At 37.4% G+C, this 24,240-nt stretch overlaps 1 protein-coding gene across 1 annotated transcript in view; it reads right to left on the reverse strand.

Moving 5' to 3' along the window:
- LOC117630366 overlaps window positions 1-21,543 on the reverse strand; it is a 25,600-nt gene extending 4,057 nt beyond the window's left edge. The window contains exons 1-24 of the mRNA XM_034363102.1: window positions 21,352-21,543; window positions 20,316-20,499; window positions 18,056-20,236; window positions 15,718-15,793; window positions 14,431-14,553; window positions 13,902-14,148; window positions 11,550-12,017; window positions 11,291-11,476; window positions 10,838-11,134; window positions 10,112-10,756; window positions 7,885-8,284; window positions 7,644-7,771; window positions 7,258-7,428; window positions 6,466-6,654; window positions 5,681-6,241; window positions 5,513-5,572; window positions 5,084-5,412; window positions 4,446-4,878; window positions 3,328-3,795; window positions 2,544-2,660; window positions 2,344-2,465; window positions 1,528-2,263; window positions 991-1,245; window positions 12-194 (exon numbers count right to left, since the gene is read on the reverse strand). Coding sequence (XP_034218993.1) covers window positions 12-194; window positions 991-1,245; window positions 1,528-2,263; window positions 2,344-2,465; window positions 2,544-2,660; window positions 3,328-3,795; window positions 4,446-4,878; window positions 5,084-5,412; window positions 5,513-5,572; window positions 5,681-6,241; window positions 6,466-6,654; window positions 7,258-7,428; window positions 7,644-7,771; window positions 7,885-8,284; window positions 10,112-10,756; window positions 10,838-11,134; window positions 11,291-11,476; window positions 11,550-12,017; window positions 13,902-14,148; window positions 14,431-14,553; window positions 15,718-15,793; window positions 18,056-20,236; window positions 20,316-20,490 — 8,550 coding nt within the window. The 5' untranslated portion in view covers window positions 20,491-20,499; window positions 21,352-21,543. The remainder of the gene's footprint in view (window positions 1-11; window positions 195-990; window positions 1,246-1,527; window positions 2,264-2,343; window positions 2,466-2,543; window positions 2,661-3,327; window positions 3,796-4,445; window positions 4,879-5,083; window positions 5,413-5,512; window positions 5,573-5,680; window positions 6,242-6,465; window positions 6,655-7,257; window positions 7,429-7,643; window positions 7,772-7,884; window positions 8,285-10,111; window positions 10,757-10,837; window positions 11,135-11,290; window positions 11,477-11,549; window positions 12,018-13,901; window positions 14,149-14,430; window positions 14,554-15,717; window positions 15,794-18,055; window positions 20,237-20,315; window positions 20,500-21,351) is intronic.
- Between the last annotated feature and the right edge of the window lie 2,697 nt (window positions 21,544-24,240).

The following is a 24,240-nucleotide window of genomic DNA, read 5'->3' on the forward strand; positions in this document are numbered from 1 at the left end:
TATATTAGTACCTCGCAGGCATGCGGTATTTCTTGTCCAGTAATAACCAAACGCATTAATGAATGTCCAATTTCTTGTTCTGAAGGGCAAAGCTCTGCCCACTTCAAGAAGTCTGAAAATCTCCACAATAAGGGAGCAGGTCCTTCTTCCTTTTGAGAATCCATATATCCTCCCCGATGAGCAGCCAATAAGCCCTGGAATGTAATTTTAACTTACTTTAAACTTGCATTTTTGTTGTCCATATGCAAATCAAGATCCAAAAATGGAACAATATTCCCTAATTGAATCATGTACAGGTTAAAGTACAGGTCAAGACTAAAGACATACACAAGTTCAAATATTTAAGCTATTTTGTTATACATCAAAAAATATACAGAAATTTTAAATGCAAAATACCAAGTTTAACCATGCCTCAAGTAAAAAAAGTGTGAATCTAAAGGGGAGAGGAAGTCCTACAACTATTACAACTCTGGAGATAGTCCTAACTAGAAAATTAAAAACCTTTACGGTCAACTATTATTTATTGACTGGATTTGAAAATCTACACATATTACATATCAATTACAACTCTGCAGATATTCCTAACTAGAACTATTGTTAAGTTAAAACAAAAAACAAAAAACAACTGAATCGACAGAAAGAAATGGGACAGATGGCTTGTCTTTGGTTTTCTTTTAAATCAATTCATTACCAAAACAATTGGATAACGGCCTAGTAAAAACCCAATCAAACTTGAGGAAAAGAAAATGAAAAAGAAACAAATACCACCTTAGGAAGAGAAGTTTATAAGAATCTAAAACATGAAAATTGTAACAACGTGCTTATTCAAGGAAATTAAAGGAGACACGTCTGAATGTGCAGTCTTGATTTACTACCTGGTAACATAACATAACAGATATATGGCACGTCATCATTCATACATGTATATATGTATCATATATACACATTTTATACAGTCACAAGCCAAAGAAGTTATATTTATAAACAAACCTTTAGAAAGGATTCTGAAAGAATTTGAGCAATACTGGCTGCTGGCATTGAATGAGTTCTCACAAGGAGATGTGCCTCCTCAAATGATTCTTGTGCTTTAAGGGAAAGCAGCTGTAGCAATTCAATTGGCTGCTTATCAAATGCCTCCGAAAATGAAATACCTAAGATGGCTGCTGCTTTGGCGACTGCTATTATCCTCTTGCATAGTCCACGCCCACAACCTTCAGTAAAATTGGTTGCCAGACTCTCCAAAACCTTCCATATTCAAAATATCATGTAAATATAAGGACATAAAGTGCATTAGACAAGTAACAGAGACAAGATGGGATAACTGTTAGAAAAGAAAGAAGGAGCAGAGTCGCTAGACCACCAGTAGCCACTAAGAAGACCATTGAGCATGAATTAAAATTTCCCAGTTGAAAACATAGTATATACTTTATACACATGAAGAGAATATGAACATAACAAAGAAACATCGCATGTGTGAGCAAGAGAGAGATAGAGGAGGAAGACGGAAGGGTGGATTCAAACAATAACCTGAATTGGGTCAACTTGATGCTGGTCAGTCAGTATATTGTATGACTGAATTATTGAATGCACCTCTTCGTCAAGCATTAATATGGATACTTTCTTACTTGGAGTTGACATAGCTGCGAGCTTCAATGCAGCATCCACAAGTACAAATTCAGATGGTACTTTCACTGGTGATAGCTTATGCTGGAGTTGCTTTGCAGCTGCTATTTGTCCAAATTCCAATAAAGAAAGAACAGCCCTTTCCAGCTCTGCAGGTCCAACCCTTTCTTCCCACCGTGAAAAAGACAGTTCCATTTTTAAGTTTTCGTCCTGAGACTGCAACTCATTTATAGTATTGAGAGAATTGGAACCATTATCAAGATCAGTGTTTTTTTCTGCGGAGTCCAATGGTGGCCGTCTCAATGGCATGTAACCTTTTGCCCTCCGTTTGTTCTTTGTACTCCCCCCTGTGGTGGTTGGAAAGCTAGCATCTAATACTTGGTTCTTGTGATATGCCAGGCTGTGTTCCCTTGGATCATGTTTCTCAATAGTTCTGTTCTTAAATGTACCAATATGATTGTCCATTTTTGTTATTATACTTGCAGTTCGGTCAATAATACTGGAGCTATTTTTAAGAGCAGGGTCACGACTGGAACTGCTTAAATTGAAGTCTCCTTCACTCTTAACATGTGCTTCTGATTCTACCGCCAAGAGCCACACTTTAGTCTCGATTTCCCGAATAAGATTAAGTGGATACACTCTGGTGAATTGATTACCCCAATCAATAAAGATTTAAAACAAAGATTTAACAATGAAATTAAAACCTTTGTATATACTTACGGACTGGCCAGGGTTATCATCCCACTTAACCATTGTAGAGAAAGCAGCAATAGCTCATGAAGCTCCCTAGCTGGAAGATCCTTTTCCAAAGCTTCTGCATGTTTGAGGAAAAATAACCCAGCCTGGAAACCAATTCATAGAAACAAGACACCATAAATGAATTTTAGTTAACAAATGTTTCAAATACAATGAGAAACTACCTGTAAAGCAGGGAAGGAATATCTGATGAACAAAGTTTGGCAATGGCCCCATAAAGCAATTCTCTCTTCTGGAACGTCCCAAAGAAACTCCTTCCACTCAGCTACCATCGACTCAGCCTAAAGTGGTTGACAGTATAAAGAAAAAAATAATAATAAGAGAGAGAGAGAGAGAGAGAGAGAGAGAGAGAGAGAGAGAGAGAGAGAGAGAGTTAAGACAGTACAAGTGATGCAATATTACCATGCTCACTTTATCTCATGGAGGTTAACATTTTGACCCAGGGAATCGACAGTATACATTAAAGATTTTATAGAAAATATTAACCAAGGATATACCTCGACCAACCTTCCCCAAAGCACTCCACTCCGGTCAGCAACAATAATCAATTAGCGTATATCAACTGACTAATATCTTAGTCAAAACTTCTCTTCTATGAACTATATGTGCTCAGGAGAACTAAAGATAGAAGTAGAACACTAACTTTTGTGAGCCAATAAAACCTACCTCTACTTATCACAATTCCTACAAACTAGTAAATGCAACATCTCCATGAGGTATCTTCATAGCTCTCTTAACCCTTGTTATTTATTTTTAAAAGTCATGTCTCTCAATAGATGGGTTGGAAAGTAAAATATTGTCAAGGGATTATCTAAATTTGGAAATTAAAAATAGGTAAAGCAGATTTATAAGGTGCCAAGCTTCTTATTTACATTTCCTTTCAACTGTCTTTGATGAAGGATATAAGGAAACTTTAACCGCATCTAACCCAATCAGTTCAAACAGTACCTGAGTTTCAGTTACATGATGAACAGCAGATTTCCAAGGTCCACCACTGGCCTCCAATTGTCTGGCCCAGTTGCGTGCTTGCTCCCAATGCCTATTATCCTCCAATGCTGTTGCAAGTGAAACATCATCTAAGGTTTCGCTTCCAAGGTGTAAAATGTCATCCTTGCGTAATAATGGCTCAGCTAAATTAATTTTCCAAAAAAGCCGTCGGTAGTATGCTGCTGCAGATCCTCCATCACCAAAATCAGTTGCAGCAAGGAGTTGTAGTAAGCATCTTTTTTCATAAGGAGATGGACACGTCAAAAGCATTGCATCCGCAGCTTTAATGGCGGTGGAGCTTATCCATAATGTACCAATCTGCACTTCTCTTCCTACATTTGACTGTAAGCGGGTTGATTCTTCTTTAAACCGGGCAGAAAACGAACCCAAATGAGCTGATGCTTCAGATAGGCGCATTTGTGAAAATGCCTGAGGTGGGAGAAAGAAAGGGTAAAAATATGAAACCTGTAAAAGTGTTGATCACGTTTATTCATTTCCACAGCCCGTGGGAAATGAAATTGAATACTACGCATTATAATTAAATTTACTATTCCTCAAAATGTTTCGACCCTTTTTTTGATTTTTACTAACACTTCCCCCAATATCAATATTTACGTAAATCTAGATCACCGATCTTTCCACCACCAACATCAACAATTTCATTCTTGAGTGGTAAGGGGAACCCCACTTGTGAGGAAGAGCATTAGAATATAAGACAATGTTAGCCCACAGCTTAACAGCTCAACTTTAACAGTGGTAAACCACCAAGTTTTCACACACAAAACCCCAAAAACATATGCCAATTCTTGCTTGCTGCACATTGGAGACAGATATGAACTGTCCACACAAACTGCCAGCTGTAGCAACAGGACATTGTATCCGACATAAAAAAGACTCACATACCAGCAGTTAGATTCCTTGTTTTTTTTTTTTGGTCAATGATAAACAGCAGTTAGATTCCTTAGAAGCAAAGAAAAATGATAAACAGTCCTCTGACATAGTAAAAAAGGAATTCTCTTGAAATTCATATTAAAGAATCAATGATGAAAGGAAGGTGGGTTTTAATTTTATTCACAAACCTGGAGAGCACGTATGAAAGGTAAAAGAGAACATGAGGGAAGGAACATTTCAAAAGCCCTTAACAAAGGCAGGAACAAGTGTTGCTCACAAAGCACTGCAACCATCTTTGACAGCAAAGCAGGCCCTTCATCAGAATCACTTGAAACATTGATACTTTCACCAAGTTCTACATTCCTTTCCCCTTTAGAACTAGGTTCCTGGGAATCAAATATTTGTGCACCCACAGGAGAATTTGAAATATCAGAAATTGCAACAGCTGACGGATCTCTCGAGATGGGCTCCAGAAGCCGCCTTCGTTTTGAATTCTGCCTATTGTAATGAAAAGTAAGGGCTTTAGTCCCTGACGGCAGGGAATTAGTAGCTTCCACAGCTGCTCCAACATTATTTGCAATTCTGGAAGCAATATCATTCACCTTAATGGACGAAGTTTCCCTATGGAATATAAAGTAGCAGTCAGATGCTTTGAAGTTTGCACAGTGATGTATTAGAAAGAGCACTGGAGAAATTTATGTAACTAAAATACATAAAACAAGTGTGGAGTTAGCGAGTCATGACATAAAAAAGTTCAAACATATATAGTGTGATTTGAATACACAATCCGGGAAGCATTTCTCATAAATGGAATATGAGCAGTTACCTTGCTGCAGTGATTTCCAGCCAGACTGTTAGGCAAGATATTGGAGACACATCTGAAAAGCACGATGCAATCATTGCCAAAATCGACCAGGACAACTCCTTCGCTTTCATCAAAATGGCCTCTCCAGGAAATTTCTGCTTTTCACATTCTGCTAATATTCTAAAGAGTTCAACTGGGACACAAAAATTTTCATCCGGAAAGGAAGTTTCATTCTTTTTTTCTGTAGTATCTGAATACGAAGAAGAGCTAGCTTTTCTTCTTAACTGCATGCCTTTCAAAACTGTTGAAATATGAATTCTGAGACGTGGATCACTAAACTCCTTCGATGCCTGAAAAATGATATGATGAGATAAAATGCAATGTATTAAATATATGTCTGGTTCGCATAAAAAATAGTGTAATACATATTAAAATAGGAACAATAAGTACCACTTGGACTACTGTGTCAAACGGATATCCTCCGATCTGAGCTTCCGACAAAAATCCAACCTTAAAGAGACAAAAAGAGGGTAGATTCATAGTTTAAGAAATTTTCTAGTCACAAGCTAGATTCATTTTATAATTAACGACAACTAGAGTAGAACGATGAATACAAACCCAATCATTGTCTCTTGCCAATACAGAAAGGTATTTTGTGCTCAAGGGAAGGTGATGCATCTGACAAAAAATTGTGACTAAATTCCAGTGATGGCTTGCAGCTTTCTGTTGAGATCTTAACTCAATTCCATCACCATTGCCACTCAAAAGCCAAGATCCACATGTCTTTCCATCCACCATTGGAGGAAGGCTAGCCTTTTCCAAGTGCTGTAAGACAAGCATGAGAGCTCGTGAAGGTTGTTTACCAGCAGCTAAATTTGAAGCACCCTTTTGCTTAGCAGTACTTGAATTATCCTGGTGCAGATGTTCATCTGCTAGAGCTCGAGCTAGAGATTCTGTTAGATCACTTCCCTGGCTAACTGCATGAAATGCAGAACCCTTGGTTGAAAGCTGCTTTAAGCTCTCAATATTTTCACTAGATTTGTAGAAAGAAGACATCCGTCTCAAGGCAGCAATGTCTATGCGTAGCATGCTCGCAGAAAAGCCACAAAGCTCCAGGAAAAGAGCACATGAAGCCACCAACACAGAATCCTCAAAATTAATAATTGCAAGTGGCATGACCTAGAATAAAGTGGAACACGAAACTTCAATGCACAATTCAAAGTAAGTCTTTGACTTCAATGTTTCTACTAATGCAAGGGGTTTCAGCAATAAATAAAATGTAACAGAGAAGAAAATCATCCATGAAATAAAAATAGTGTTTATGACAGTAAATCTCATTCACCAAAGGTATAACAAATTAAAAGAAAACTAAAACTTACAGAAGAAAGAAATCTAAAACTTACAGAAGAAAGAAGAGACTTTTCACTTTCTGTTATAGGTCCAAGAAGTGTTTGAACATCAGCTTGAACATTTGTTTGTCCAAGTGTTTGTGCCTCTGACTTCAATTTTTGAACTCTAACAGTAAGTAAATGGTTAAAAGCAGCTAGTGCACGTCCACGATGCAAATGGTGCTCCAGGCCAAGTGAATTCTCCTGAAGTAAAAAATATTACTAAGATGAGAGCTAGGAACATTGTAGTCATACCAGAGAAGCAAAAAACAGGTAACTATTTGAGATTTTATTTTATTTTATTTAAAATCAATGCCATCAAATTGAAATCTAATAACCCAATATGTTAACTAGAGAAAGAAGAATTGTAATAGAACAATTCAGTTAAACAATAATTGTACGAAATTATACGGACCAATGGCCATAAAGAACAAGAACAGTCAAAGCAATAGAATGGATATCCAATTCAACATAAACCAAATACCAAAAAAATAAAAATAAACTAAGTCAAACATTATTAACTGCCTCACATTCTGAGAAATATATTTTATAGGTCCACTCAGTGAGATATATGTATGTATGTATATATATACATAATATACCATTCAAATTCAGGAAAAAAAAAAAAAGGGTTAAAAACCCATTTCTTGTCCCCTCAACTAGAGGACAGAAACATTGCAGTTCAGCAACAAAGCTACTGTGACAGGATCGACCCACAGTGCACAGCTCTCTTTAATGGTTCATTCTAAGATTCAAGCTAAATTGTCTGATATGAATAATTATCTCAAGAGAAATGTAAACATATACCTCAAGTGCAGAATTATAGAGTTCCTCCTCAATGTGTTTTTGGATGGTTGCTTCCAAGGAGATTGCACTGATCTCAGCATCCTCATCGACGTTCATGACAAAATCTATATCTCTATGTAGCAAACCTTCTCCCACTGGCAGACCTGATACTGATTGCCATCCAAGAGGACCCTGCAATATCATACGAAGCACATGATACGATAACCCAATCCAAATAAAGCAATCAAAACCACTAACAAGAGAAGAGCACAGGGGAGAGGGAGGAAGGGGCTTCTGTATGAAGCAAGTAGCATGCCATTTCCAGACACATTTGTGCGCGTGTGCACAAGCGTGCCTGTACCTTATGAAAGAAGCTCAGTGATAGATGACAAATAACAATAAGAGACCTGGGCATAAAGCTGAATCAACCTCCGTACAGCCTTCGGAAACCAGCACGGCAGCATTTGTAGAAGTGAAGTATCACGTACAGAAGAGAAGAATATGTTGTCACGCCAATTTAAATAATCTGATAGAGCTGAATTGAGAAAATTGTAAATTGAAAGGCAAAACGAAACAAATGATTCTAGAAGTATAAGTGCTTTACGGCTACAAAAATATGTTCACGAAGCAGGGTGGCTAAAAGCTAACCATTCTTTGCTTTAGGCCCCAAAAAATTGGAAGTTGCATCTTGCCCAAAACATGCTGATACAAATGCTTGCCACAATGTAGGGAAACGCTGAAGAGTGGGCCTGAGATTCTCTAGTGTGCACTGGGCTGATGTGCTGCTATTCCTTTTTACACTACCACTACTCAGGCAACTTTGAATTGGGACAGAGGCATACATCAGTGTTGCCAAAGCTGCCAATTCCCCCCCTCCTTCTGCAATGTCATCAACAGTACGAATTATTTCATCCATCTCTGGAACACTGAGGTTACTTCCAGGAACTAGATTACACGACATGATCGCATGAGCATTGGAAAATGATGCTTTGTACTCACACCCCTTAACCCTAGAGAGGAGCAACCATCGTGCCCATTCACAATCTCCCTGTATGAATGCATTGCAGAAAATAGATGAGACAAGCATGATCTTTTGGCAAGAATAAGATGGTAAGGGTTAAGTCACAGGACCACATATATTGCCATAACTGAATAGAGGTCATAAAGCAATGTAGAAGAGTGACAAGGCAGACCATTGGAAGAAAGATTAAACAAAGCACTCATCAAACTTTGCAAAATATATTCTGAAATTACACCATGAATTTCTTAGCAAAATAATTCAGGTGTTCAATAATTTTTTAAGTTATTCATATGCAAGGTTCAGCAGCCCCAGAAAGTAAGTTCAGAAGCAAAAACTGAGAGAACCACAGGAAGATCAGAAGCATCCCCAGGAAGTTCGATTTCGGCATCCTTGTGGGCTTCGGCATCTCCAGAGTTTGGACACTATTCTTTCTATTACAGTCTTATTGTAAAGCTGTAGTGTCTCAGAATCTTGTTATTGTTGTCTGCTATTTTAATGTAGTTTTTTAGTGCCTTTTTTTATGTTTATTTAATTATCCCCAAGTCAAAACATTCTCTTTGATGTAGCAATCACAATATATTACCCTAAACCAATTACAGTTTAGGGTAATAAATTGTGATTTATCACAACCTCCTCCTACCTTAAACCTTTGTTTTCTTCTTGAAATAGGGTTTAGGGTAATAAATTGTGAAAGTTGGTAAACCAACTGTTGTGATTACTATCACAAGGTAGAAAAACATATTTACGAGATACCTATCATTAATGGCCATTAGTTCATATCCATAGAAAGGCCCAGGCGAACAGGGCACGGTTAAGTTAAGCAGGTAAATGAAAGCTCTCTCTCTCTCGCTCTCGCTCTCTCTCGCGCTAAGTGGTCTTGAGGCGCGGCAGTTTGATTTTATTGAACTGCAGTTTGCAATGCGGCGTTCAAGCAGTATTTGGTGGATCAGTCAACAGGTGAATGCACACGTATGCTTTAGAAGTTGAAGAAATTAAACTTTCAAAATAATAGAATCATGGGATTTAAAAACTGCCTGTTAAGTTTTATTTTCTCACTAATAGTGGTCTAAGTGCTTAATAAGTTTTATTTGCTCACTAACTATGGTTTAAGGAAGAGCCACAAGCATTAAATAATTACTAGTCATAGCTATTAAACTATGTGAATCAAATATGACTTCTTGAAATATGGAATAATGTGGGAATCCTGGCTTTCTGTAAACAACCAATGGTTATTTAGGAAGATTAAAAAAGGTTGAATACGGGTTTCTATCTAGGAACTCTTTTGAAAGGGATAAGCATTAGTCTAGTGTTACCAGCTCATCCAAAAATCAAATATCATCTTATATCAAAGGTTGGTGGTGTTGATATAGGACAACAGAGATGATTGCTGCGTGCAATTATGAGCATTAGATGGCAGAGCTTTTAGTAAACAGGAGGGGTTTAGAGAAGAAACAATATAGGATCACTGTATTGTTAAAAAAATCAACGAGATAGAGAGGAATAGAAAAGTAGGATATGAGGGTGCCTAACCTTTTAAGAAAACCTAAGTTTTTATTCAACCAGAATCCAATTTTACATTAAAAGATATGCTTTTATTTATAGGCTTTAAATGTTAGAGACAGATGCAAATGTTAATTGCATTTTATCACTAAACATCAGCTGCAAATGTTAGAGACAGATTCATATTTTAAATATTAAAAAAAAAAAACACGAAACAAATTCTAAGGGGAGCAAGAGGCAAACCAAATCAACCTAAGAGCATAAACAAAAATAAACAGCCATTAAACCAGATAAATGGAAATCAGAGATAGAATAGAACAATTTGTGAAGCTCGCTAGAAATCTTAAAACTTACTGCAGCTTCCTGTAGTGAAGAAAGTGAATCATTATCCAGTACCAACTCATGCTGGTCAAGGTAAAGGTCCAGAAGGTATGGCAACTTATACCGTGCACAATGATGTATCAGTAGTTTATGTAAGGCCTGCATGGTACTGACATTAAATGTTCCAGAATCATCTGGAAATTGTGGCTCTGATAAACTCTCAATCTTATCAACTTTGGAAGGCATTTCATATTTGCTAGTAATAAAGCCAGAACGGGCAAGCAGCGGTAATATATCTAAGGTGCCTTCCCAATATTCCTTTAAGAAAATTAGTTTTCTAGCAAGTTTCTCTTCCATCAGCATCCTTAACCACATGGAGCACATAATATTACACGAAAACCTGAAAACTTTGATTTCTGGAACATCCATGCAGACAGCATCCAATTCTTCAAGAGAGCATAAGTAATCGCCATAGTCAGGTCCCCTACTGCATCCAAAATTTGAAGCAGGCTGTAACCCATCTAAGCTGACTTGGAGGCTTCCAACTACTAAAATATGTGGGGGAATAAGATCCAGGAGTCTAGAGACTTCGTCCCAATCATTGTGACATACATGGTACTCAAGCTGTGATTCCCACAGTACATGCACACCCATAAAAGATGACTGATCCAAAACTATCTGTATTGAAATAAGTTTATAAGCTTATGAATCAACCTCTTTCCAGTTACAGAAAGCAGAAAGGTATGAAAAGTGACTTACACGGTCAATGATTCTTTGGTCATAGAAGCTAAACCATACAGCAGCAGCAGCCCAGTATCCAGCATAAGCATTATCTTCATCCACCATAGGAACAGAGGGATTTTCATTGACATTTGTCCATGAACCAAAAACAACTCCATCAATGTCATCACACTCAATGGAAAAATTGTTGAATGCATGTGAATCCAGCAGGCGCAAATAATATCTCTTGGGCAAACTTGAACTTGCTGGAAATCGCATTAATTCTTTCTGCCGTCCATGAAGCGTTTTCCAGAAACTACTGCTAGGGTAAAGCCTCTATTCCAAGAAAAGTTTGAATAAACAATGGTAAGGAAATTTTATCAAATCCAAAAGAAATCATACCACATACGATCATAACATCTGGGTGGCACTTGAAATCATACCAAATATGATCATAACATAAGAAAGACATGTAAGTACAAATTTCTGTACCTCAATTAGGGATATCCGATCCAATATCTTCCACTCATATGGCCCTAGGTAACCATATCTACTCATCTCCTCAGTGATTTGCATTCGAAGAGATCTTCTCACTGTGCCAAATAATAACTGCTTGAGGCTACCTTCTACATCCTCTCCAAGCCTTTGCAACGTGGCCACAGCAAGTCCAGATTCACCCTGTAGGTCAAGTAATATACTTGCTTCAACATAAAAGACAAAATCTTCAAATAGCTAACTGTTAATAAGTTACCTTCAAAAATAGGTCATAAGCAATAGCTCTTCCAATATCACGGACTTCAGTGAAAGTATCATGAGGCTCTTTTCCAGAAAATGAATCCCTTGAACGATGAAGATGTAGCTGAAGAACTGCTAAGGGTAGACGACCAGAGAGTAAAGCATCATTGACTACTGCCTTAAGGTCTAAATTATCTATCTTCCAACGCGCTATCATCTCTTTGGGATTTTCCAAGGGAAGAACCCCTTGTGGCACAAGAGCAGATACTTCACTTAAATCCTCTGAGTCCAAATGGACTGAAGGATCTACAGGTGTCAAAGCAAGCTTCTCAGAATAATTAAAGCCAGACGTAGATACAGGAAAATAAGCTTCATGCTGTTTTGATGTCTCCAAAGATTTGGGGTCTACGGAAATAATTGATAACTGAGACTCATCCTGTGATAAATCATTGTCCACCAACGTTGATGCTTCCCCACTTTCCACCTGTAAAATAGATATGATATTACTTACATTAACTATTTCGATTTATCTCTGGAGTTCAATACCTCATTCAAGAATTGTTTTTGGTGCAGTAAAGCAAAAACCAGGAATTTTAAGTATAAGACAGAGGAGGAGCATTTATTCTGGGAGTAGAGTAGACATTTGGCATCCTTGTGGGCTTTTTTGTCAAAACATTTTAGAAACATAGTCTGATTTTATCTTCACCAGGAAGGGGGGAAGTGATGTAGTGATGTTTTGATTGCTCTGCTCGTGCAGATATTTTTTACTTATTCGCTTTTCTAAGGAGGACAATTTGTCCTTTCCTTGTGCCCCATTTTGTTTCTTTTATATATATATATATCCGTGGCACTATGTTTTTGACACAAGTTTTGACACAAGATTTCAACCATTAGATTAGAATGGATTGAATGGCTAAGATTAACTCAACTAATTTTACAATTTTTAAGAAAAAAATATATTGAAAAAAATTATTATTTGACTTTCTCTTTCTTATTTCTCTATCCTCAATCAATGTTTTATCAAATCTCCCTATTTTGTTGTTCTCTATCCTCTAGAATTCTTCAGTTAATGACTTTCCCATCCTCCTCCTCTTTCTTCTAAACTTTACAGGTTTCTGATTCTTTTTCTTTTCCATCCCTAACTTTTTTTTTTGCTTTTTTTTTTTTTTTACTGCTTTTTTTTTTGGGTTGTTACAGTTATACATCGATTATGACTCTCAAAGAAAAGGCTTGGCGATAACACCCCACCCACACACACACACAATGAACTGCAAGCAAACTGTCTTTTGCCATATTTTTTTAAAGTATTATTAATTATAATGAATAGAAGCTAAATCTTGTAAGCCATTAAGATGTTAGAAAAAAGCATATATATATATATATATATATAGAGAGAGAGAGAGAGAGAGAGAGAGAGAGAGAGAGAGCAACCAAACCATAGAGAAGAAATATTGCAACAGATCTGGGCTTTTTCCTTTTTGGTTAAATATTAATATCCTATTTTCTCTTCAATATTGGTAGCTTGAGACAGATTTTCTATGTCGTGGGAGAATGCTCGGTTGGTGTAGATGACAATGGCAAGGGGAAGGTAATGGTGAGGTTTGGCAGGATATTAATTGAGAGGAGAGAAAATGATAAGAAAACAAAAGGGGGAAAGATAATTGAGTGATTTTCGGGATTATCATAACTAATAAATAAAAATGAAATTTACTTGGCATTAGAGATTTAATTTAATTTTAAGTAATTAATGAAACATAATCTCAACCATTCAATCCATTCTAATCTAATGGTTGAAAGCTTGTGTCAAAACTTGTGTCAAAAACATAGTGCCACGGATCCGCCCCATATATATATATATATATATATTGAATTTATACGTGTATGTATGTATATGTACATACAGGATCTAAAATGAATGTCCACAAGAGTGGGGAGTCTCCTCCCAGCCATCCTGGGGTCCATAATCCCATGCTCACAATTGACCAAGGAATTTGGTGGTCAACTATGGCTGGATCAAAAACCCATGGACTTTAATTCCCAAAAGTAAAATACTTGGTTGGGATTTTAACTAAGTTTGAATGTCAATTATTGAATTTTGATCCAACGGTTAGTGACCAAGTATATTCATGGTCGACAGTGACAGAGATCAAAACTCTACATGTGTTCTACATGTGTATATATACATATATATAGAAATTTTCTTTGTCCAGATTGTCTGACATGTTATATTGCAAGACTGCGAGTCTGGACCATTGATTAGGTAGACTACTGTTAAAATGTGTGGTCCAACTTCACTGGCAACATAATTGCCTTGAAAAACAAAAGTGGTAGCAACAAAGAATCTAGATAGATGAGTGAAACAGCTTACGAATTCTTGGCCTGGCCTCTTGTACTTTGAACCAAGTCGAGATTGCAGATTTCGAATTATCTCCAAAAAGTGAGCCATCTCACGAAGCCTTCTGGAGTTTGAAATTTCATCTTGTACCTTTTGTGGTACAACTGGTGGAAGCAAAAGCATCTGGGTTCTGGCATATTCATATGCATCTGTCTTATGTTCTAGCAACCAATACTTACGAATCATTTTGGTTGAAAAGCAAGTGGCCAATGCAAGAAGCCTGGAAAAAGAATGAACAAAGTAAGTTCTGCAATCTTAAGCATAAAAAGAACTGTAGACGATACATGTATAGTGCTCTTGCTCCCCATAGCCCTAAGTGGAAAGCACAAATTGTTATCTAATAATAAAAAATAAAAATAAAAATAACAACCAGTGCAAAAGGTGCACAAATAATACAAAGCATAAACCATTCTTCCAGTTAACAACCGAAGTCCACAGAGCAATCTTGGTGCATCCACAAGAACATCCATTACATTCAATGCAATTTGGTAAATGAATTTACCTTGATGCAGCAGAAATCTCATTATCATTGCCAACTTTATGAATCATCAGATAAACAGCAGCAAAGAGCAATCTTAACACACCTTCTTCGGCGAAATTGACACCCACAAGCATTTCTAATGATCTGTTCAACCACAAAAATGAATGAGAAATACATCAAGATAAAGGAACAAGAGATGCTTTTTTTATTTGGTTAAAGAATGAGAGATGCATTAGTTCTGATATTTTTCACAAAACCAGCATATATTGAAGAAAAAAAAGAAGGAAGAAACACCAATTAGATTCAATATATGTATTGGTTATCACTTCAGTTGTCAGCCAAGGAGATTACTAGAGCTTTTTAATACAATTTTTTTAAGTCAAGTGTAATGGGGCATACTCAGAACTTTTCCCCCTTTAGCAGGTCTCAGTTTTGGATGGTTCTACTTTTTCATGTGTCTTTAACAGGCATCAGCATAATTAACCTATCTTGGTTTTAATACCCCTACTATATCATAAAATTATAGTTGTTTCACTTATAAGCGTTTAACTGCCTGAAAAACAAGATATTTTGCTTATTGGAGGGAACTTTTGTACTGAGGGATTCCTGGGATGCTGTTCTGTCTGTTAGTTTAGGTTTTCTCTTTGGGTTCTTTGGCAAGTTTGGATGCGTTTGAGGCAGGCTCAGATCATTCCAATATTTTCTTTTTAATATAAAAAGAAACAGAATTTTATTGCACACGTTTAGAGAAATGCCAGAGCTCAAAAGACAAAAATAAGCACAATGTTCGAAAGACAACTTTTATATACATCCAGAGAATACCATCCTAGTTTCCTTAATTGGAAAATTTCAGATTAGTTAACATATATTGTTATCTCTACAAGAGAAAAAAGTTCTGTAACAATGTTTGAAAGACAACTTTTATATACATCCAGAGAATACCATCCTAGTTTCCTTAATTGGAAAATTTCAGAATAGTTAACATATATCGTTATCTCTACAAGGGAAAAAAGTTCTGTAAAGATGATATTAACAAAGTTTTTCAACTTCAAAAGCATGATTCCAAAATGCACTCCAGTTAATTAACAGAGCTGTACAGACAATTTGAATTATAAGGATTCATTACCAACAACATCACAGAACAGTAGAAACTTTTTTCTTATAGGAAACAAAAATTCATTAAAGAGATGAAATAGTACAAAACAATGGACAGAGTGTCTACCATAAGCAAGCACCAACCACACTGTAGAAGATCAGTTCCGATACTAGGCAACAACAACGTAGCAACAAAAAAATATAGAATCATACCGCTCTATCTCATCAAATTTCAAGTAGTCCAATGCCAACTGAAGCCGACGCATACGAGATATTTTCAGGTTCCACCCTGACATTGCATTGATTGATCAGAATTTATGTCAACATGCCTTGAGATGCAGAAACTCTACAAAATTTCAAGCATCCAACATATTTCTATACAAAAAGAAAAAGGAAAAACAGAACTAATATTTTTTTTTATAAAGTTTTTCAAGTGACCGTATTTGTATTTTGGTCTTTTTACTATTAATGCATGTTTAGCGTGTCCTATTAAAAGCATATCTATAATAACTGCTCCCTAGTAAAGACACATAAAAAGTAGAACCATCCCTCGAGTGATAAGACAGCTTTCCCAACTTGCAGGTGCTCCATTTTTCAAAACTATTGAGAACCTTGTTCAAGTGGCTCATGCCAGCCTTACTGGAATTGGCACACACACTGCCTTAGTGATTCACCATGTTGCTCAACTTATAAGTGCAAGTCTGACCCCACATCTTTTTGACATTAAGCACTTTAACTCAAAGGAAATTCAGATCTGGGATTAGCCTTTTGCCTATTTTCTGTAACTTTAGCTCTTCATGCACTCTTTCATGGTTATTGGGTTAGTTGTCCTGACACTCACCATTCAACTTCTGGTTTCATGTGCTCTATTGGGCCCCAACCTAATTTCTCAGAGTTCAAAGAAACAATTCATTGTCTCTGATTGGCGTGTTGAGTCTCAATATCACTCGCTTTCTCAATTCTCAAGTTTGTTGAGACTGTTTGGATTGTGCACCTTCTTCCCCAGCTTCATATGCCTCTTCGATGCCGCTCAGCACTACAGATGGCTTCCAATCCTGTTTTCCATGCTTGCACCAAACACATTGAGCTTGATTATCACATCAGTCATGAGCATGTACGCTCTGGAAGTTATCATGTTCATTCAGTTTGTTCCTTCCACAGCTTAGATTGTGTATTTCTTCACTAAAGCACTTCACAAGCACTGCTATATGCTTTGTTGTTCCAACCTCATCTTCCCAAGACGTTGAGTCTGTTGGGGAGTATTAAGTAGCTTCTCCAGTTGTCTCTTAATGTGTTTTTCATTCAGTTCTTGTACTTTCCTTTTCCACTTCTTTGTAAGCTACTCCTTAGGCCTTACGGTTTGAACTATTTATTAGGCCTTTAAATTTTCCACTACCATTCAATCAGACCTTTAAATTTTCCACTACCATTCAATCAGACCTTTATATTTTCCTGTAATTAGTATGGATGCCTCAGTTGAGATAAATACAATCCCTCAAAATCTTCAAATCCCTATATTATCATTGAACTTAAAATTCAAATACCCCTAAGTCCATTTGGGAGGCGTAATTTCAAACCTAGGGATCCAATAAAATATTATAAAGGTAAATTTCTAGGTTGGACTATCACAATGCATAAATTTTTAGATTTGTATGAAACAAAAAGGAATAAAACTCATCAGATCCTTGGTTTGTATTGCATATAGTAATTTCAAATATATTGTATTTGATTATTTCAAATAAATTATATCTTAGTATTTTAACTTTCTTCTAACTAATCTAGGATTATTGTCAAACCCAAATCCTTTCTTTCAAACAAATATACCTGATAAGGCGAGGGAGAGAAGGAACTAGATTAGTTAGAACTCTCCCTGCTTCCCTTTTCCTGCAATCTCTCCCTTCCTCCAACAAATCCAACACTTCTACTTTTACCGCCATTTCCTTCATTTCCTTTTTTTACATCTCCAAAAAACTCCTTGTCATTCTTTGTTTTTTCTGTTATCCATTTCAAATTCCTCATAACATTGTAACCTTCCCAACCTTAAGTCTTCTCACTAGCCCACCATTCTTTAAAGCATCTTCTGAACGAATGATGTTCCAGCCACATATTTTCAAATAAACCATACCTAATAAGCCAAGGGAGAGAAGGAGGTTGTGGGAAGAATTAGCCGGGATGTATGTGCTGTGCGGGCCAAAATGGTTCATTGGAGGGGATTTTAATGTAATGAGATTTACCACAGAAAATTATAGTGCAGGATGGGCGACGAGGAGCATGAGGATTCTTAATGACTTCAAGCCTAGTTAACAGTCATGCAAAAATAAATGAAATAAGGAAAAATGTACTGCATTGTAATTGTATTTAACCATTTATCAGCTGGCCCGAGCAACAGATTCTAACTATAACATGAAATGTAGTTCCAGCAGTGTCTTATGGACACCAAATCATTAAGGATATGAAGTTAAGGGAAAAAAAATTCTCTTCACCAAATATTGATATTAAGTATATACCATTCAATGGGATGCTAAAATTATGCAGAGCACTAAATTCTTACCATTTTCCAAACATAAGCGATCTGCCTCTTCAGCACTTTCGTACAGAAGGACTCTGTCCAAAATTTCAACATTCCAAGGTGACCAAGGCTGCTTAGATTCCTTTATTTCCCTTGCGTTTTTGACTGGATATCCAATGCCTGAATCGATACACAACTGCCGACATCCAATAACTTCAACAGGAAGAAAATTTGATGAGACTGATACAGAAGGAAGCACCACTGAAAGACCACCTTCTGTCACCAAATAAAAACATCCCTGGAATGTGCAACCCACTGCCTCTCCAATAAAGGATTCTTCCTTCCCTTGGAGATGAACCATTTCACACCCACTATTCAAAAAGTTGTCATCGCGAACTGCAGGCTCAGCATGCAGATTGAGATGAACGATCTGAGAACCCCTCGGGTCCTTCAGATTGTGGTTCTTAATAAGCCGAGTAATTCCTAATGGAGAAAAACAGATAGAATCATCCTCACTAAATCTATAAGTGGGAAGAAAGATCTTGCGCATCAGGTGTGATTTCTTTTCAGAGTCATAGCACTTCTGATCAGTTACTTTTGATGAAGCAGAAAAACCACTCAAGCATGAGCTGCCGTTCCCTTCTTGTTTAAGCACATTATTTCCACAATCATCCAGGAAAGAAGATCTCTCATTCTTCATGGATGGAATAATAGATTTCTGTGAAGCAGATATGTTAGAATATACTCTTTGGTGGCCTATATCAGAACCACCCACCTCCCAACCAGCCAACATGCCTAGTCCTAGATGTTGACCATGTGGAAGTAATTTCTCATTTGTATAATACTTGTCCGGTATATAGTCACCAGCAGAAATCACATATATTACACCAAAATCATCAACAGCAGCTATTAGGGAGGTATGTGAAGCAGCAATTAACCTCTTAAATATTCTTCTACCAGAATAATCACCACGTTGTAAAACTGGTTTGTAATCAACTCCATCAACTTGCAAACTATGTTTCTCAGAACCCACAGACAATGTTTCTTGCTTCTGAAAATCCAGCTGAGGGTAGAGTCCTAGAGTCTGTAAAATATCTAGATGTGCAACATACTCACCTGACATTACTGCATAAAAAACAATTAAGCCAGATGCATTTAGACAAACAAGAAGGTTGTCAGAAAAGTGGAAGTCTATCCATTCTACCACTGAGCGAATTTTTGGACCTTCGTCAAGCTTCACTGAGGAAACCCACTGAATTCCCCAACGGTCTAACCTAGCAACAAGAAGTACATTTTTGTTGTTGCTTCTTTCACTTTCATCACTAGCAGGATCAGTCTGTGTGAAAACGAATCCAATAAAGTAATGTGAATTGCTTGAGAACACTCTAGAGCATTTGTATGAAGTGTTCATTCCAACACCAAAAATATTAGACAAAATCTCAGACTTGAAATGTTGACCAGATGAAGTCAAATGCAAGTTTACAGATTTATCACTCTCTGACGTGTGACCTCTTTCCTGCCAGCACTCCATACTCGGTACGGAACCAGTGTTAGAAAGGAAGTCCAGAATCGGTAAATTACTATTAAATAAAGCAAATGAAACAACCTTTGCAGAGCAAGGAAACAATGACTTTTCTGGGAACCTGGTCAACATACTACCATTATATTCAACATTTTCAACTTTCGTCAGAAAAGATTGCAACCATCTCTTAGAAGCAACACTGTTTCCATTGGCTCTGTTTAAATCAATATTTCCAGTGGCTTCACAACTCAAGCTGCTAGGTTCCTCAATATCCATATTATCAACTAAAGAGACAGAGGGCCCCCACTCCACCCACCTGCCTTCCAGTGCGTTTCTGGTACCTGCAGTGTTTCCAGTGGATTCAACAAAAGCATGGACCATCACACCTTGCTTGCCAGATACAAACAAAATTTCACTAAACAAAGCATCCTTGTGCTGATTATAAGTATCCTCACAGATACCCCAAGCCAGAGAGTTAACATCACCAACAAAAGGGTAAGTTTTGGATCTTGAAATTTCTCTTTGAAAAGTGAAATCATTATCAAAATCTAGTGTTGATCCAGAGGTACATGGCATATCACCCCTTCCTGAATCTGACCCCCCAGGCGCTGTCAAGTCTTGTGAGCAGAAAGCAGATGAACCTGGACTCTGAAGACTTTCATCAGAGTTACTCTCCAAATTATTACTAGCTGTAGAGTCCCCTGCAAAAACAATAAAAAAAAGTGTGATAATACAAATTAAACAAAACTATGGCAACACAATAAAGTTATGAAAATTCACCTGTAATTAGAGGAATCAACAAAGCTTCACACTGATACGAAAGCAATAATAATAGCTGTCTTGTCGGAGAAATAAAAGCTTCACGAAATTCTGACAGGTTTAGCTGGGCCTGAGAAGAGCCCCATTTGTGCAGCTGCAGTATAGCAGGTCCCTTATCACCCAAAGACAAATCCATTGCAATCCTCTAAGTAAACAAAAAAATCAGAAAATAAGTATTAAGAAATGTATGATAATACTGTTGCCGTAAGTTCGTAGCTGCAATTATGAACAGAGAAAAAGCAGGGACAGAATTAGGATACCAAATCTATTGAATAGGCAGAGCAATAAGAAGAATACAAAGATGGAGAAAGCCTCTTTAATGTCTACAGGATAATTAAATTTTGGGTATGCACACGATGGTAACTTTTCATTCAAAGATGATAGGGGAGAAATGAAAAGGAAAGAAAAACAAACGAATAGGAAATTTCCTTCTGCAAGAAGATAATGCATGAACAAGAATGTTTTCCTCTGAGTGTGTATATGTAACTTCTGAGAAAAGCTCGATTGAACTGAATCCTAAACCCAGATAAAGCCTGTTACCTGTTGCCGATCCGATTACCTATTCATAGGATTAACCAGAAGAGAAGGAAGTTAGGACCGGCTGAAAGAAGGACAGCGGGGAAAGTTCTCTAACCTGGGAAAAACCTTAGAATCCGTCTTTTTTGGACATAAATTTATTTACCCTATATTCATCTTCATATATATATATATGTGTGTGTGTGTGTGTGTGTGTGTGTAATTACCGCAACAAATGGTTGGACCCAAGATTATGCAAAAACCTTCATCAGAAGGTCTTCTTTTCCATTTCTATTATTCCTAATTACTATGGTTTAGTCTTCAGAATCTATATAGAGCGTTTTCCTATTGTTTGGAGCAAACCATTTTCTTGGCACCCAAACAGAATAAACAGCAACAAAGTTTGAAATCCAAACTAAAATACTAAGAAATTATAGGTTCAAATTCCAATCTGAGTGATAGAAAAGGTTCGAGAAAGAACCGGAAGCTTGTACGGATTGCTTAATTAGCGAACGCCACCATCTCTGCGACTCGAAAATTCTCTGTCGCTTTCTCTAGGTTATTCGAGCTCTACAATTGGAGGTGAAATCTTCAATTTCCCATATAGGACACTAGACATGGAGGTTTCGGAGCTTACAGTGGGGAGCGAGCAAACGCCAGAGAGGGTACAGAGAAGAAGGGGAGAGGATCTGCTGTGCCCAAATTGTCTCCCCTCTATGTCCTTTGTTGTATAAAATGTTGCCACGCGTCACTCTATTTAACGAACGCAAATCCCAGCATAACACTGTTTCTTAATCCGTGTTTTATCTTTGTGGAAAGTTTTAATGACGCCACCATTAGTATGTTTGTTCTTTTCTGTAATGTTCTTCTTAGACAACTCCACTCAGAGCGTGCACGGGAGCGGGAGGGGGGTACTAGAGCAGCCACTATTCACGTGAATAGTGGCTGCCCTTGCAAAAGGTTGTGGTGTTGGAAGTGAAAACTACAACTAAATATTTATTTTTAAAAATATCTGAAATTTTGGGTAGATTTTTTTTGAATTTTTTTAAATTTTTTCGTTGCTGACATCAGCAAACTTAGACTGGAACTAAGGCAGATCTTGCCTGAGGCTAGCTTGGTTTTGTGGGCCCCATCTCCTGCCAGGGCTAGCCCTTGTTGCTGGAACTGCTCTTAGAGCAAGTCCACCCCAAAAGGCTAAGGCAAGGGCTGCCACTATTCACGTGAATAGTGGAAGCCTTGCCTTGTTCCACCCCAAAAGGCTAGGGCAAGGGCAAATACTGTTCATTGTACTTTATTTTCTATTTTTTATACTTTAAACCATTAATTTTGATAAGTTTTTCCGATAATATTTTCAGTTGCCACATGTCACTATTTATTATAAAATTATCACCTAAAATTTCAGATAACATTTTCGAATTAAATTTTCGGATAAGATTTTTGGTTGCCACGTGTCCAACATTTTTAAGAAAAGATTTTCGGATGAGATTATCGGTTGCCACGTGTCTTATTTCAAATAAAATTTTCAAATATTTATTTTAAAAAAATTATAATCTCATATTTCAGATAAGATTTGTACCCTCTAAAATTGCGTCACGTATCCCATGTCAGATAAGATTTTCAAATATTTAAAAAATAAAAATTATAATATCATATTTCAGATAAGATTTTCACCCTCTAAAATTGCGCCACGTGTCCCATGTCAGATAAGATCTTCATATATTTTAAAAAAAAATTATAATCTCATATTTCAGATAAAATTTTCGCCCTCTAAAATTGCGCCATGTGTCATCTCTATCTTCTGAATCCCTCTATAAAACTACACCATCAACTCATACCTCTCACACTATATCTTATCTAGTCCTTCATTTCTTAGATTTTACAAAACACATTCTGCTCCCAATGTCAAACTTAAGGAGGGTGTTGGAGAGGCAAGAGCAAGAAGAGGAAGAAATCCGGCGCAGACATGCTGAAGAAGATCGGGACGCCGATGAAGAAGAGGAAGAAATGCTTGTAGCGGCGTTTATGCTTAATGAATCAAGGCAACACCACTGTCGTCGTGCCCCGAATGTGAACAGACGTAGGCAGTCTTTGGGTAAGAATCTGTTGGAAGATTACTTTATCCCAAATTTGTTATATCCTATTTCTAAGTTTCGCAAGAGATATAGAATGCAGCCACATTTGTTCCAAAAAATCATACATGATATTTGTAATTACGACACATAACTTCATTCAGAAGTATGATGCTATTGGAGTTTTGGGTTTTCTCCCGGAGCAAAAATTTACAGCTGCTTTGCGGATGCTTGCTTATGGGACATCTGTAGAGCAAGTGAATGAGATTGCAAGGATGGGAAAATCAACTATCCTAGAGTGCTTGGTGAGATTATGTGGTGCAGTAGAAAATCTGTATACGAGGGAGTACCTTCGCAAACCTACGCCTAGCGACCTACAAAGGCTTCTACAAAAAGCTGATGCTCGAGGTTTCCCAAGAATGATTGGAAGCTTTGATTGCATGCACTGGCAGTGGAAGAATTACCCAACTGCTTGGCAAGGAGACTATGGGAATCGAAAGTGCCAAAAAAGTATAATTTTGGAGGCCGTAGCTTCATTCGACTGTTGGGTTTGGCATGCCTTCTTCGGAGTTGCCGGATCTCAGAATGACCTCAATGTGCTTGGTCAATCCCCAATGTTCAACGATGTATTGCGAGGTCATTCCCCCCAGGTCACGTTCCAAATCAACAATACCGTATACTCTGGTGCGTATTACCTTGCGACGGAATTTATCCTAAGTGGACGACATTCGTGAAAACAATTCCGAATCCCCAATTCGAGAAGAAAAAAAGCTTTGCTACCTTTCAAGAAGGTTACATGAAAGACGTGGAAAGGTGTTTCGGTATCTTGCAAGCTCGTTTGGGTATTATTAGGGGTGCTGCTCGGATGTTTGATGAGGAGGTGCTGCGGAGCATTATGATGATTTGCATCATCCTCCACAACATGATTGTGGAGGATGAGTATGATTATGATGCTCCAGAGGTGTTCGAACCGGATCCAATGAACACGGCCTTGACAAGGATTTATGAAAGGCCGATGGGACCAAATGGACATCCATTGGAGCACGAACCGTTAGTTCGGGATGGTTGATTCAACAACCCCATGCTTGATCGTTACCAGGAAATGCAATCTTCGTATGTTCACGAGAGGCGTCAAGTTGACTTGATCGAGCACTTGTGGGAGATGAAAGGCAATCACAATGGATGAAGTCAAGATTAATGCTTTGTTTTCAAGTTTGCTTTATTTTGTGTGTGGTGTGGTTGGAATTATGTTTTGTTTTTAATTATGTTTTATTTTGTGTGTGGTGTGTTTGGAATTGTGC

The sequence above is a fragment of the Prunus dulcis genome, chromosome 6 (assembly GCF_902201215.1).
Source record: "Prunus dulcis chromosome 6, ALMONDv2, whole genome shotgun sequence".
Taxonomy (NCBI): Eukaryota; Viridiplantae; Streptophyta; class Magnoliopsida; order Rosales; family Rosaceae; genus Prunus; species Prunus dulcis.